Here is a 15,905-nt window from a genome sequence, read left to right on the forward strand (position 1 = left end):
AGGAAAAAGGTTCCATTGAGTTACGTTGATTAGCATTAGCTTTAGCTTATCTGAGAAGGGGCGAGCATACAGACAACATTCAATTAGCATCTCATTAGGTTGCCATGGAAACCAGGGCTTCACGCTCCTGGATGGAGGGGTCCTAAAATTACGACCTTTATTCTATCTACGGATAAAAGTGATGTTGGTTACCCCCTCCTAAAAAGTGTTGCTTAAATTTCATATGAGTGAGACTGAAACCGATACCAATGGTGCTAATACTAATTTTGCTTATAGCAGTGGTCTATCTTGAATACAGTCGAACTATTTCAGGTAAAAATTCCATTCATTGCACCAAAAATATTCTCTGAATAGAAGAACATTGAAAAGTATAACAAGAAGACGACGTAATGTTGGATACTCGTTTTAAACAAGGCCAAAGTGTCAAATCCTAAGGTTTATGCATTTTGGCGTGAGCTTGCACGCAGTTTTGGATGCCTCCCTTTGCAGGGTTTTGTAATCTGGCTATGTTGTAATGTCACAGCTCTTAGCTAGAGGGAATGAACTCCTGCACCTCCGCTTCAGGGTATGAGGAAACACAAAAAAGGTAGCATTAAGAACAGTATTACTTTCATGTAATATTGGCATGCGCACAATAACACTATAATAATAAAATAACGTGCGACATGCAGTGGCATAAATGCTGCTAAAAACAGATTTTTTAAGGTGAGTCCGAATCAATTGGAGAGTGAGCATGCTTACTTTGTGTTGTGAATGAATGAAGTTTATTTTTGACCGTGTCTGGAAAAAAATAGCGTTGACGACTTATAGATATATATTCAAAGTGTACACTTTTAAAAGATAAATGGTGATACTTTTAGAAAGGTGGGGCATGGTTCTTTTTGCAATCTGGGAACGCCTCCAGAAACAAAAAGCTTGCAGAGAGACTCAAAAAATGGGCAATAAATGTATAGATAATAGCTACACCACAAGGACATGTTTTAAATGTAGATTAAAATCATTATAGGTCCCATTTAAAGTAAATAAAATTATAAAGTAATAGCTTACATGGCTTTTTAGTCTAACTTGCAGCAAATAATAGTGGAAACATCTTTTATGTGCCTCTTGAGCTGTTATTTTTGTACTTAATTTTTGGGGATGATTTACAGATATGTCAGGATTTTTTTTTTTTAAATTTGCAATGTTTTCCATATCTCCTTCTAATATGTCCTCTTCTCCCGCGCCTCTTCTCGTCATTCTTGTGACAAGTGGAGGGAAGTGGAAAGATAAACAAAGTCTGCCCTCTTTTTTTCTGTCCAAATGTGCCCCCTCTTACTCACTGTCCTCATTTCTCTCAAGTCCTCATTTTGCTCTTCCTTGAGCTGGATGCAGCACGTTGTGTTTAGAACCATTTCTGACCTCAAGTGGTCAAGACATGGAACTGCACCCCCTTAATTACCCTTTTTCCTCGAAACTGTCATGTTGACATATTGTATATTTAGTTTTGGATAATTACAGTTAGCATAATTCTACTAAAAATACAGTAAATTATTTTTAGAGGACTTTTGCTAAAAAATAATAGATTTTGGTGATGATTTATTTAAATGTCCCATATTTGTGTCACTATGGCATCAATACAGCTGCAGTCCAGGAAGTTGTCTGCTCAATAGCAAACAAAACAAATATGCTTGTGGAGGTCTTCAGTGATGTGTGTATCTTCTAATTTATGTTATGAACAACAGGGATATAGCTTTCCAAAATGTGACAGTCTGAAAAAGATATTGACCAAAAACAAATATCCACTGCAGAGGATGCTGCGTCTCAGGAGGATATGGTCACTTTTAGCATTAAAATTATTTGCGTTACTGTACAGTACAGTTGCATCCTGCTTTCTGACTTTTTGGAAACGTCTTGAAAATATTTAAATATCATTGAGTCTGTTTTTAAAACAGTCATTCAAACAAGGATAACATGCACATCTGTGACTGTCAAATTCAAATCAACAATGTGTGACAAATTCAGTTTTTGCTACATGGTTCATATGTCAACTTTTCTCATTTTCTCTTAGGATGTCCCTGCAAAAATCCAGCTCTGAAGACGGATCAGGAGGTAAGAGAAACTGTTCAGGGCTGTAGAAACAATTGTTAGCAATAGTCTTCTTAATCTGTCCTGTCTTTAGGTAAATGGGACAACAAGAAGAAGAACAAGTCATTCTGGCAGAACTTCCGCAAGTCTCAGCACAAGCCTACCGCGCGACAGACGTCCAAAGGTTTGTACAACGCCAACAGTATGTCACGAAAGTAAGAGACAAAACTGGAAGTTAATCTTTGCAAGGTCTGGGGCTGCATGAGTGCTTCTGAAACTGGGAAGCTGAGGTTTATTGAGGGAAACATGCATTTCAACATGTACTGTGACCTTCAGAAGCAGAAAATTATCATTTACCTTAAACAGTGAGTGTTCTGAGGACATTAAATCTATACAGCGTTCCAAGCAGTGCACTGACTACTCTAAAGTAAATCCAAGTTTGCCTCCGATGGTGGTATTGTTCCTTTGGGACAGGGGTCCCCAAACTTTTTGACAATACCGGATATATATATATATATATATTTTTTTAAAAATTTTGTTTGTTTTGTTTTGTTTTTTGGGGGGTGTTTTTTCCTCACGCACTAATTGGCTGAAAGTGTGGAGCAGGCGTGATGATGTCACGTTATCCATCCATTTTCTACCGCTTGTTCCTTTTGGGGTCGCGGGGGGTGCTGGAGCCTATCTCCGCTACGTTCAGGCGGAAGGCGGGGTACACCCTCACATTATCGATGGGAAAATGCATTTTTAGACAATATGATTTAGCGGCTAAGAGACACCAAGAGTAACAAGCGGTAAAAAATTGAGTAGAAAGGACAAATTAAAAAATATATATTTATTTAAAAGCCGGATTTTGGACGTTGGCGGGCCGTAGTTTGGGGACCCCTGCTTTAGGAGATACTGTAGTACCTCAACTTACGAGCTTAATTGGTTATTTGACGGAGCTCGTAACTCAAAATTAACATCTCCCAAAACGGCACAATTTTAACATGTAACATGTTTTTCAAAAACAATAATAAGCTTTCAGACAAAAATTATTGGTTAGAAATATAATGTTAGAATGTACTCTCTGTCTTTTTCTCTAACACACAACCCTTCCTCATTCTTTGTCAATCACCTTTCAGACACGCTACGTTCACGAACATGGGAACTGAACATTAATAATGCATGAATATAAACATTAACACCAGGGCGTTACAATCGTTAGTTGACGGTTTTGTTCATTTTTAATTACACAGCTCTCTCTTGTCCCACCTCCCGAACAGCCGAATAGCATTGCATATTTGCCCGTCTTCAGTCCATCTTCACAAAGGTCTTTTTCTCTGGTTTATAAGTAAAACGTCCTGCAAAAGCAAACTGATGTTTCTGAATGACTAGTTCCATTGCCAACAAAGATATCAATGTTGCGTTGTCATTGCTCAGTCTTCACAAGAAGGTATATATCCAGTCAATGACAGCTGCAGTTGCTTCTTCAGGCAACACTGCCCCTTAGTGTTTTGAAAGAGAATTGCAAGTCACACGCCAGCTCCCGCGGAAGAGCTATAAACAAATTAAGACGCCGTCAGAGGGGATGCCGCAAGCTATGTGACACAAGAGTACATCTCAGCCTTAAGACTAGATGTGTTGGTCGGATCTTACGGGGTTCACTGTGAGATTTGCTACGCCAACTAATGGCGGAGATGCTTGTAGCAATTAGCAGAGGGGCAGCTCTTACCTCAAAACACTGTTAAGTTGAGGTACCACTGTATAATAAAAGACTTTCTGAAATGTAAGGAGAGTTTTCGTGTTTGTGTCATATAAAGACTTTTCAGCTAATCATATTTTCTACAGGTGAGGACATCGGCTACGTGGCCAGCGAGATCACCATGAGCGATGAAGAGCGAATCCAGCTGATGATGATGGTGAAAGAGAAGATGATCACTGTGGAAGAAGCTCTGGCTCGGGTAGGGACCTCCAAAGAACGTCCCGCCTCTCCACCTCCTCTTCCTGAGGAGTAGTCGCTTGGCTACCATAGCTCTGGCTTACTAAAACCACTCACTTTTACTAACCTAACGAGACCCTCTTACTTTGCATAGTCATGTTTACACGCACACAAACTCCAGACCATTGTGGATTCTGAAGGTGGCGGATTTTCTTGTGTGGTTGCTTGGGAATGTGCAGAACTTGTAGTCCCATATGTTGAATTGGGGGACTTTGCTGCGTAGTGGATTGCTTCTCAGTAGGTGGACATGGTGGATTCTCATTCAGTTTCCCTCTCATTTGACCTCTTTCAATCGATGTCACTGTCAAGATTGACCTTTCCTTTCGCTTACTTCCTCCTCCTTTACATCCTCCCCGCGTCCTTTCCTTCTAATGCCTTGGGTGCTGCAACCATCCAGCAGCATTTTAACGCTGTATCGTTCTTCACAAGGCAAATGTTTCTCTCTTTAATATTCTGGTTGATAGGAAGAGAGAAACAAACCGATCAATGATCATGCTTTGTGCATTGTTATTTATTTCCCTGTAGAATGTGCCTCACTGATCAACAGGATCATTTTAGCATCTAATCCACCGTAAATAATTGAAATGTTGTTAACACTTACCTCAATCAAAAAGGGGCTGGGCATTAAATGGAAGTAGGAAATAATTGGATGTTAAAAACTCACAATACATATAACAACTCTTTTTTTAACTTTAATACGAATTTGGAATGGATGAGAAAAAGAAGAAAGGCAAACTTTTAACAGTCGTCCCTTGTTTATCGTGGCCAATTGTTTCGAGGCATGACCATGGTAGATGAATTTCCGCTTAATCACATTATTAATTAATTAATAACATTTTCATAGTTGAACTATAAACTGTTTATTACCTTTCAAATACATTTGAACATTATTAGAGCTTTCTAAACATGAAATAATACCCATGTATATATATATATAGGGTCGGCATGGCGTAGTGGGTAGAGCGGCCGTGCCAGAAACCTGAGGGTTGCAGGTTCGCCCCCCGCCTCTTACCATCCAAATCGCTGCTGTTGTGTCCTTGGGCAGAACACTTCACCCTTGCCCCCGGTGCCGCTCACACTGGTGAATGAATGATGAATGATAGGTGGTGGTCGAAATGGCTGTAGGCGCAAACTGGCAGCCACGCTTCCGTCAGTTTACCCCAAGCCAGCTGTGGCTACGAAAGTAGCTTACCACCACCAGGTGTGAATGAATGATGGGTTCTCACTTCTCTGTGAAGCGCTTTGAGTGTCTAGAAAAGCGCTATATAAATCTAATCCATTATTATTATTGTTATTATTATGTATATACCAATATAGCAGCCTTGAGTGTGCTCTACAATAGAGTACAGTACTCACTGGTAGCCCCAAAGATCCTCCAAGTGTCATTGCTATGGTTGTCACCCAGCCACTAAAACACGACCATGATGTGGAAATATTTTGACACATCCAGGTAATTTCTGTAATTTAGGACTAGGCTTCTATTTGCTGAAACCACAGGCATGTGGTGTTCTGAAAATACATAAATCATCTTGACAGTCCTACCTTCATTAGCTGGGTTAACTTGTTAGCCTTCCGTGATATTAGCATTGCGTGTCCTGCGTTGTCATTCCTCACTGCTCACACCAGAGCTGTGTAATTGATGTTTAAGATGAAGTGCATTTGAAATGAACAAAGTTCATCCCCACTTTGTCCGGACAGCTATATATATGTTACACAGAACAGAACAAATGTAGTTTATAGCAGTCTTGTTAGACCAATGCTAAGTCCCACTTTGTCTTTTGATATTTCTCGCATCAAGGGCTCACCAATGGGGAGATGTGTTATTGATAAGGCAGAAGTAGAAGATGCAGTTCCATCAAAAAGTTGTTCTGCCAAAAGTTGGTCAACTTAATTGTTGCGGTGAAGATAGCACTGATTTTCCACTTATTATTGTCAACTTTAACCCCCTTGGTGACTATTTTTATTTCTCGACACAACATAATACACAGCTGTAATGCATATAATACACAAATAAGACTTAATTTAACACTTAATGTAGGACAAAATATGTAGAGTATGATTTTTATGTATAAATCTGTCATGTAGTGAGAGACGACTGTACTAACACTTATTATTTCCAAATATGTTACACAGAACAGAACAAACTGCTGAGCCAGCGTTAATACCGCTGATGAGTTCATTATAAACAGCACAGCAGGTGTACTGCGACTAAAGCAACATTTTAAAGTGTATGCAGAAGTAGATAAAGCTGCTGGATGCTAACCAGTCGCCATATCTTAACTATATCAGGATGTTGTGTCATTATGATTGGTTTAGTATTCATCTTTCCTTCTATTTGTTAAATATTATTCGGACTATTGCACAATACTGTAGTTTTTTACCGAAAAGTCCCCCTCATTTGAAACCCACTGTCATTAAAAAAATATTCACATCCAATCACAAGATTACTTGTGGAATAAACCACTACATCACTTTGAATGCGCACTGTAGCTGCCTGAAGAGCGTAGTGGCCCCGCCCTTTCTCTAAACTCTTCTTCCTCCACGTAGCTGAAGGAGTATGAGCGCAGCAGACAGTCCAGCAGTACTGACACTGCAGAGTGGACTGACGGATCTGCAGCCAGTCTAAACCAGTCCTCAAACTGCAACGTAAGTACCAACCTTCACCCTGACCACCCAGAAACCCTTCCACACTCTGTCCTCTGCTACCTCTCAGTTTGATCGTAAAGCAAGAGGGACTGCAAAGGTATAAGTTGTTATTTTTATGCATTTGTTATTTGAATGCATGTAAAAAAATTTGGAGCTGTACAAAATCATTCATCCTCAATCTTGCCTTGTCTTGTTCTGCCTTTTGTCTGTCTCCCCTTTTTTCTAAACTCCCATAGTATATGGCCTGCCTGTTGTAAATGTCTTCTCTCCACCATGTCATTTGAATCATGATACATCGAGTTGTATGATGTTTTTTTAACTCTTTATGGAAGTGCTGTTTCCCGTATTTTTTTATCATATAGCTGTTCTGCATAAACGGCACTGACACTGAATTTTCTGTCTTCCGAAATTTTTTCAGAGCTTTAACATAGGTGGGATTAGGTGTTTTGATCCCACCTGTTGTGTTGAAATTATTGTTTTAATTCTGTTGTTAGTGCAGTCTCGTCATGGGATCTGTGTTAAAAAAATAAATAATCAAAAATGGCATGTATATATTCCTGAGAACCAGCATCCTCTGCAGTGGACATTTGTGTTTGGTTTATTTCTTTTGTCAGAGTTACAATTTTCCATTATTCAAAACACAAATGTCCACTGCAGAGGACGTTGGTTCTCAAGAAGATATGAAGTTAGAAGTAGTTTGCAGACTGCACAATGACATATTATTTTTCTTTGTCGCGCTGTTATGATGTCACACTACTCACACCCCACAAGATGGGTTAGGGTTTACATTTCCAAACTGTACTTTGGTGAGCTGGACAGAATTGTCCTGCTTGGTGAGTCATCACTTGTCTTATCTGGTGGACTTCCAGACACTACCCACCCAAACCCAGAGGCAACATGAGCTTCAGTCATATTAGTAATTGTTTATGCATGCTCGTCTTGGTTTGGGGTTTTTCCTTATTTCTAATGTAGGTCACAGCTGAGTTTGATTAGCGTAGGGCAGTATGGTATCATATGTGGACAAACGTGCAATTTAGCCCTGCACGCCGACCCACTTTTGCAACAGGATGTGAGTTAATTCCAAATTCCACATAAGTGATGTTTCTATTTTTTGCAGCTTTTTTTTAAACACTTGGCGACATCCAATCCATTTCACGCTACCAAATGCAGGCGGTTACTTTTAGCTTCTTGTTATGGAAAGTACTGTACATACCATATTTTTGTGACTAAACTCACACTGTGCATTTTATTGGTCAAATGTTTGATGGTGTTGAGGTCCGGGCTCTCTTGTTTGTGCAACAATGTCTTTTTATGGAACTTGGGTCTGTAAAAGAGCGCCTGTGTCCAATTTGTGTTGAGTTGTTAAAAAGCATAGTGTTTATTACACAAACATTTGCATTGATCAGTGATTCTCAAACTGTGGTACGCGGGCTCCATTTAGTGGTACTTTAACTTTTATGTGCAATTTATTTGATGTAATTAATTATTTAAGTACAGTACATTTTCCTAAATTCAAACAAAGTGTTACTGTTCAAACCAAAAACCTGAAATATACTTGTTAAATAAAACCTTTGTTTTGTTTTTAATGAATACTTAAGTCTACAAGGCTACTGTATTTTAATGTTGGTCATTATGATGGTACTTGGAGAGCCAAGTGTTTTCTGATGTGGTACTTGGGGGAAAAAAAGTTTGAGAACCACTCGCAAAGATCCAACAATGTGTCCTGTCCCATGTTGGGTGTACATTTTAATAAACTTCCTCATATTAAAGATTTAAAAAATACTTATGTTTGCAATTTATCGCTTTTAACTATGGAGCCCTACTTTAGATGTAAATAAAGTTAGCTTAGCACTTTTTGAAAAGAAAAACAAAAAGTCTTTATTTTCTCAAGTTGCCCCAAACTCTAACATTTACAATCTAAAAAACTTTGATTAAGACTCAAGTACATTTTTAATAATATATCGCCATTTCACAATAAAATACTTAACACATTAAGCAGGGCAAGCTCCTCATACTTTAAAGAGAACTAACTTAACCCCACATGAGCAAACACTTGGCGACGAAGGCAAGGAAAAACTCGATAGGGAAGGAACCTCGAACAGAACCCAGGCACTGTGGGGTGGCCGACTCTCATGACCAATTGGGTTGAGATAGAGGGACAGAGGGTAAAGATCGAGAGGAAAAGTAGGATACAGAGGTTTAGGGACCGGGGAAGAGGCGAGAGAACTATAGAGACGACAACAGTCATACCAATAACAGTAATAGTCACATGATGACAGCATTGGGGGTTGAGGTCCTGGCTCTCATGATTATGCAGCTGTGTGCACTTGGGAACAGTCATACAAAAACAGAACAAGACGTTTCACACATACAAATGTCCACGACATGTTTGTAAATTGAAGAATTAAAATGAACGCAACTCCTTTCTGTTGAGTCTCTTGCCGTCATCTCAATTCCTTGTGGAAGGTTGGTTGGTTGGAAAAAGTTGCAGAATGATTCATGTTTTAAAGAACAAACTCCAAAAAGAATGAGGCTGATGTCTTGCACTTGCACCCACGTCTTCTGCTATTTCCAAACTTCTGGATTTATTTCTGACTCTTTCTGGGGCCTCTGATGTCTTCTCTGATGAATAGAATTAGGTCATTCCCAATATACAGTATATGTATAGACATGTAAGCACAACTACACGTCTGTATCTCAGGCTGTATATAATGACACGCTCGTTAATACTAAGCATTCATGCCTTCTTCCTTTTTGGCCAGCCGAGCCCACATTCCAGGACAGGCCATTAGGGATGTGGGGGCCACGGCAGGGGTCACAGGGGGCTAAAACGCTGGGATTGTTCTCTGTGCACAACACACGCATTTCTCTGCTCAGAGATCTGCATGTTGGGCACTTCCCAACCGTCTCTCATTCCTGGGCTGAATCCAGGCTGGGGCAGCATGCACCAGAGACTCTTGATTTTGTTTTGGACTTTACATGTGCTTGAGTGACAACACTGCAGGGTCTTGCTAGACTAATTTGCAACTGAATTTGGATACAAAGCCTTGATGATCCAAATAAACTGGTGAGTATTAAACAGATTGTATTTGTGTTGTTGCAATTCCTTCAATAGCAGTTATGGCCTAATGCTTCTGCATGAGCCTTGTCCTTAATATCGGTTTGTTTTTGCATGGATTAGTTAAATAACTACTGTATTTTAAACCACCTCGGATACTATATTCTCTTGAAAATGAGAGTCCAGAACGCGAAATGGACATTCACAGTGACTTTTATCTCCACGACAATACATCGGCGAAACATTTTAGCTACGGAGCTAACGTGATAGCATCGGGCTTAACTGCAGATAGAAACAAAAGAAATAAACCCCTGACTGGAAGGATAGACAGAAAATCAACAATACTATTAAACCGTGGACATGTAAATACACGGTTAATAATTCTCAGCCTGGCAAAGCTTAACAATGCTGTCATAGTATGTTGCATTAAAGGCCTACTGAAACCCACTACTACCGACCACGCAGTCTGATAGTTTATATATCAATGATGAAATCTTAACATTATAACACATGCCAATACGGCCGGGTTAACTTATAAAGTGACATTTTAAATTTGCCGCTAAACTTCCGGTTCGAAACGCCTCTGAGGATGACGTATGCGTGTGACGTAGCCCGGCGAACACGGGTATGCCTTCCACATTGAAGCCGATACGAAAAAGCTCTGTTTTCATTTCATAATTCCACAGTATTCTGGACATCTGTGTTCGTGAATCTGTTTCAATCATGTTCATTGCATTATGGAGAAGGAAGCCGAGCAAGCAAAGAAGAAAGTTGTCGGTGCGAAATGGACGTATTTTTCGAACGTAGTCAGCCACAACAGTACACAGCCGGCGCTTCTTTGTTTACATTCCCGAAAGATGCAGTCAAGATGGAAGAACTCGGATAACAGAGACTCTAACCAGGAGGACTTTTGATTTGGATACACAGACGCCTGTAGAGAACTGGGACAACACAGACTCTTACCAGGATTACTTTGATTTGGATGACAAAGACGCAGACGTGCTACTGTGAGTATGCAGCTTTGGCTTTTTTTTGCGTATGTACGTAACTTTTTTTAAATATATAAGCTTTATGAACCTTGGGTTAGGTGAACGGTCTTTTGGGCTGAGTGATTGTGTGTGTTGATCATGTGTTTGAATTGTATTGGCGTGTTCTATGGAGCTAGGAGCTAGCAGAGGAGCTAGGAGCTAGCATAACACGTACCGTACCGTACGTGCGCGTCACGTACGTAACTTTTTAAAAATATATAAGCTTTATGAACCTTGGGTTAGGTGAACGGTCTTTTGGGCTGAGTGATTGTGTGTGTTGATCGGGTGTTTGAATTGTATTGGCGTGTTCTATGGAGCTAGGAGCTAGCAGAGGAGCTAGGAGCTAGCATAACAAACACGCAGGTGTTATTATGCAGGATTAATTTGTGGCATATTAAATATAAGCCTGGTTGTGTTGTGGCTAATAGAGTATATACATGTCTTGTGTTTATTTACTGTTGTAGTCATTCCCAGCTGAATATCAGGTACCGTGAGTATGCAGCCTTGGCTGCTAAACATTCGATAACTTGACCGTATGTGCGCGTCACGTACGTAACTTTTTTTAAATATATAAGCTTTATGAACCTTGGGTTAGGTGAACGGTCTTTTGGGCTGAGTGATTGTGTGTGTTGATCGGGTGTTTGAATTGTATTGGCGTGTTCTATGGAGCTAGGAGCTAGCAGAGGAGCTAGGAGCTAGCATAACAAACACGCAGGTGTTTTTATGCAGGATTAATTTGTGGCATATTAAATATAAGCCTGGTTGTGTTGTGGCTAATAGAGTATATATATGTCTTGTGTTTATTTACTGTTGTAGTCATTCCCAGCTGAATATCAGGTCACCCCCGGCTCTCACAGCATCTTCCCTATCTGAATAGCTTCAACTCCCCACTAGTCCTTCACTTGCACTTTACTCATCCACAAATCTTTCATCCTCGCTCAAATTAATGGGGAAATTGTCGCTTTCTCGGTCCGAATCTCTCTCACTTCATGCGGCCATCATTGTAAACAATAGGGAACTTTGCGTATATGTTCAACTGACTACGTCACGCTACTTCCGGTAGGTGCAAGCCTTTTTTTTATCAGATACCAAAAGTTGCAATCTTTATCGTCGTTGTTCTATACTAAATCCTTTCAGCAAAAATATGGCAATATCGCGAAATGATCAAGTATGACACATAGAATAGATCTGCTATCCCCGTTTAAATTAAAAAAATTCATTTCAGTAGGCCTTTAACACTCCTTTTTCAGAGGCAGTATCTAAGCCGTAACAGAGGTGGGACGACGCTTGTGTATTTACATCGTGATCACTTCTCTAATCAAAACAATAGGTGCTTTTGAATAATTATTTTGTACGTTACTCTGGACTTTTGCACTGATGTCCCCATGCATCAAATTCCGAACTATTTTGCGCCAATATCCTGCCATTGCTGGGTTCTGTGTAAAAGGCAAAGGTGGATTAATGGCAGACCAGTTACGGCTCTGATGCGTTTGTGCTGTGACTGCATTGTGTCGTTTAATGGTGATGCACTTAGTTGGGCAGATGGAAAAGTTGAAGACCTGAGCTAGAATTTAATGGCGAGAATTGTGAGTAGAGACTTTTTGGATTTGTGTGTGCGGTTTGTGAAAGGTTGACTAAAGGTGCCTGCCAGGATGCGGGAAGGTAAGACAAGCTTGGGAGAGTGTCTGTGGGTAGATGGCGTCTCCAACTTGGCGAAGATTAATAAAGTTTTATTAGACAGCGCTAGAAGGCGTTGGAAACTTGGATTGTTGCTTAGGTGATGTGGTGCCATTTGAGGATTGACGAAACATCACGCGTTTGTGTGCTCCAAACCACAGTTGTTGACATCATCCCCTGCAGTCAGTCACGATCGGGCCAAGCTTTTGGTCAAATACAAAACAAATTAAGCTTATTCTTCATGGACAGTCTTGCTCTGTCTATCATTCTGCAAGCGTGCATGTGGACCTCTTTGTTAAGCCGCGCAGTCAACCACAACCACCAAACAGGCAATGCATGACGGTACAGGCAGCGTTGCCACGGAAACAATTGGAAACAAATGAATCTGTTTGCACCCCCTGTGCCAGTGATGGTGCTGTATGCCAGACAGAGCTCAGGCCATCCTCTTTTTTTTAAAGTCCTTCTATATAAAAACATTGTTTTTACCGCAGAGATCAAAATGATAAGTAATGTGTCATAATTTGATTTGTATGGACATGATTTTGTTGTGTAGTTGCTGTGTCTTGAAGCAAAGAATGCCAAATGGATTTCACCGCTTTGGCTACAAAGCAATTAATTCAAGTAGTTTGCTGCCTCAACGGGTTGCAGTGCAAATCAAAACAGAAAGTAAACTAATAATGATAAGTATAACAATAAAGAGAAGAGCTTCACTGGGTGCACACATGAGTGATGAACCTGGTAGGAGCGTCTCTTTTCCACCACACTAGTGCTTAAAATACTAGTGCTTCACATAGCATTTTAACGCCACAACCATAAATAGAAACAAAACTCTTGGATTTTGTTACCCATAATGAGCGGGAGACCTCCAGACCTTCATCCCTGGAGCATTAACCCCCTCCGAAGGAAGCGAAACAGACAAACATAATCGTTAACCCTGATTCATGCAAGTCCATTCATTGGGGTTCATTTTGTTGTGAATTAAGCAAGCTCTTCCTGCAGTGTCTTGCCTCCGTTTCTCACAGCACTAACTTTGACTCCATCTTCAACAATGCTCCCATTGATGGCGTGCACAGATCACATGCACACGCACACACACACACGCACACACACACACACACACACACACACACACACACACAAAACGCCTCACTTCACTGATTTATTGCAAATGCCCTTCCATTTCTCCGTTGTTGGGTTCTACAATTTTACATTCATCCTGCATGGTTAGGTCTTTAAAGGATTACTGGCGTCCAGTTAAACATCTCACCCCTTTTTTCTCTTTTTTCTATTGCAGCAGTCTCGTGAACAGTCCGACGACGAGCAATCGGAAGATTCCGTGAAGTTCAAACGGCTTCACAAGCTGGTTAATTCTACGCGTCGAGTCAGGAAAAAACTGATTAAGGTGGAAGAGGGCAAGAAGCATGGCTCTGAAGGTTTGTAAAACCTTAACTAAAGGGTCGCATAGGGCCGCATGCAGGAAATAGTTAATTATACTGGGGCCAATTTATTTGATATTCTTCCGTTTTTGCTCACTTAATTACATATATAAATGTTATGCAGTTAAATACAGTTGAACCTCAATTTATGAACTTATTGGTTCTTCGTAAATAGAAAAGTTCATACATCTAAGCAACTTTCTCCACAAGAATCAATGTAAACATGAATAATGGGTTCCAGCCTTGACAAAAGTACATATTTTAGTACGTTTATACGCTTAGAACACAATATAAAGCACTCTACAGTACTGTATATTAAACAAACATAATAATGGGGTGATGGATCAACTGTATTTTTCTTAACAAGGTCAAAATGACAACAACAAGCTGAACTGTCCTCATTCGCAGCCGCCCTTCTTACACACACACGCACTCACACACTGTCAGTAGCCTGTGGTGCACTCACAGTTTGAAATTACAAAACTTCTTGTATCTACAGACAGGTCACTGACAAATTCAATGGTCGACAATCCTTTACTTTAACAACCATATCGCTACATCATTTAACATTTTAAAAGTACAATCGACTTACAGTACAAAACCAGTGGCGAAGGAGCAGCTCAAAAGAGGAAATAAAGACTGAAAGAAGGTTGGAGGCGGTGGAAGGGGTCGTGTGTGTTCTCCTGAAACGAGAGGTAGTCTTCTCCTCCGCTGTGAAATAAGTCCGCTTTGGCATATTTTTCCAAAAAAATCTGTTTTCATCACAACTAAAAACTTAAATCTCGTCAATACGGCCAAGCACAAAATATATGCCAGCAGGACACAAAATAAATGAATGAAGCGTTCGTACACAAAGACATATTTGGCACAATCTTAATGTGCGCAAACCCAAAGTTTGCAAATTGAGGGGTTCGTAAATTGAGGTTCCACTGTACATGAAGGAACATTACGTGATCACACAATTCGAAGGAGTAGGAAAAAGCGGAGCATAGTAACTAATTATCGGATGTTCTCTTTCAGACTTCCTAACTGTGGAGTCAGTTCCCACCTGTGACGACAACACAGCGTTGTACACGGGCGTCCTGAAGAAATCCTACTTTCCCCAGGAGGCCTCCCTCAGCCAGGACCAACTCTCTGTGGATGGTGAAACAGACAGCCTGACCACCTCCCCTTCCTCCAGTAGCCTGGACACCTGGTCTGGACACCGGCTGGTCAAGACCTTCAATAAGTCTTCCAGTACCCACGGACTCATCCGCCCCCAAAGGAGAACCACCCAGGACGGTTCTATCTCCGGCGTGGGAGGTAGCGGCTCCTCCTTCTCGGAGCTCGATGGCTGTGGATTGGACGACGAGGGGAAGTTATCGCGCTCCACGACCGACAGCGAGATGCGGAAGGCTCTGAGCTCCATCTCCCACGGGGTAAGTAACAACGAGGCCCTGTACGCCTTTTACGGACTCACCAAACCTCGCCCCAAAGCCCAATCCCACCGCCACATCTCCCTGGACGATGACCACCTCCGAGGCAGCCCCAAATATCACACCACCACCCGGCACCACGCCAGCTGGACGCACAGGAAACCCGACCCCAACTACTCATACTCCACTAAACACCTCCTGTACCAACGTTCGCGCAACTCCAAGACACCCATCTCCCCCTTGTGTGTCACCCCGTCTTCCCCCGCTCGCAGCGACGTAACCAAAACGAAAGGTTTCGGCGTGGGAGGGGGCTGGGTGTTCCCCCCTCGCAGGCTGCGGGGTCGAAGCGCAGTCAGCGAGCTGAACATCACCTACGTGGTAGAGCGGAGCCTGTACGGTCACCTCAACTGGGCCCAGCTGGTCCGCCCGGTGACGCTCAGCAGAGCTGAGCGCCGCTGTCTGTTGGACGACGACCGCGAAGCGGACAGGAAGTGGGCGGCCAGCGTGGACCGCTGCACCAAGCGTGTGCTCTTACGCATCCAACAGAAGTCTGTGAGTTTAGACCGTGAGGTTCTAATCGGCCGCCTTGCGTGAGAAGGACTC

General features: G+C 41.4%; 1 protein-coding gene across 5 annotated transcripts in view; it reads left to right on the forward strand.

The window, feature by feature from the left end:
• The window catches only part of sash1a (SAM and SH3 domain containing 1a), a 439,343-nt gene that overhangs the window by 384,281 nt on the left and 39,157 nt on the right, over positions 1-15,905 (forward strand). For 4 of the 5 annotated variants that reach the window (XM_062044621.1, XM_062044626.1, XM_062044624.1 and 1 more), the window contains exons 5-10: positions 2,048-2,088; positions 2,159-2,248; positions 3,892-4,004; positions 6,590-6,688; positions 13,746-13,884; positions 14,908-15,305. In XM_062044621.1, coding sequence (XP_061900605.1) covers positions 2,048-2,088; positions 2,159-2,248; positions 3,892-4,004; positions 6,590-6,688; positions 13,746-13,884; positions 14,908-15,305 — 880 coding nt within the window. The remainder of the gene's footprint in view (positions 1-2,047; positions 2,089-2,158; positions 2,249-3,891; positions 4,005-6,589; positions 6,689-13,745; positions 13,885-14,907; positions 15,306-15,905) is intronic. The other variant, XM_062044623.1, reaches the window with a different exon arrangement.

This window comes from Entelurus aequoreus, linkage group LG04 (assembly GCF_033978785.1).
Source record: "Entelurus aequoreus isolate RoL-2023_Sb linkage group LG04, RoL_Eaeq_v1.1, whole genome shotgun sequence".
Taxonomy (NCBI): Eukaryota; Metazoa; Chordata; class Actinopteri; order Syngnathiformes; family Syngnathidae; genus Entelurus; species Entelurus aequoreus.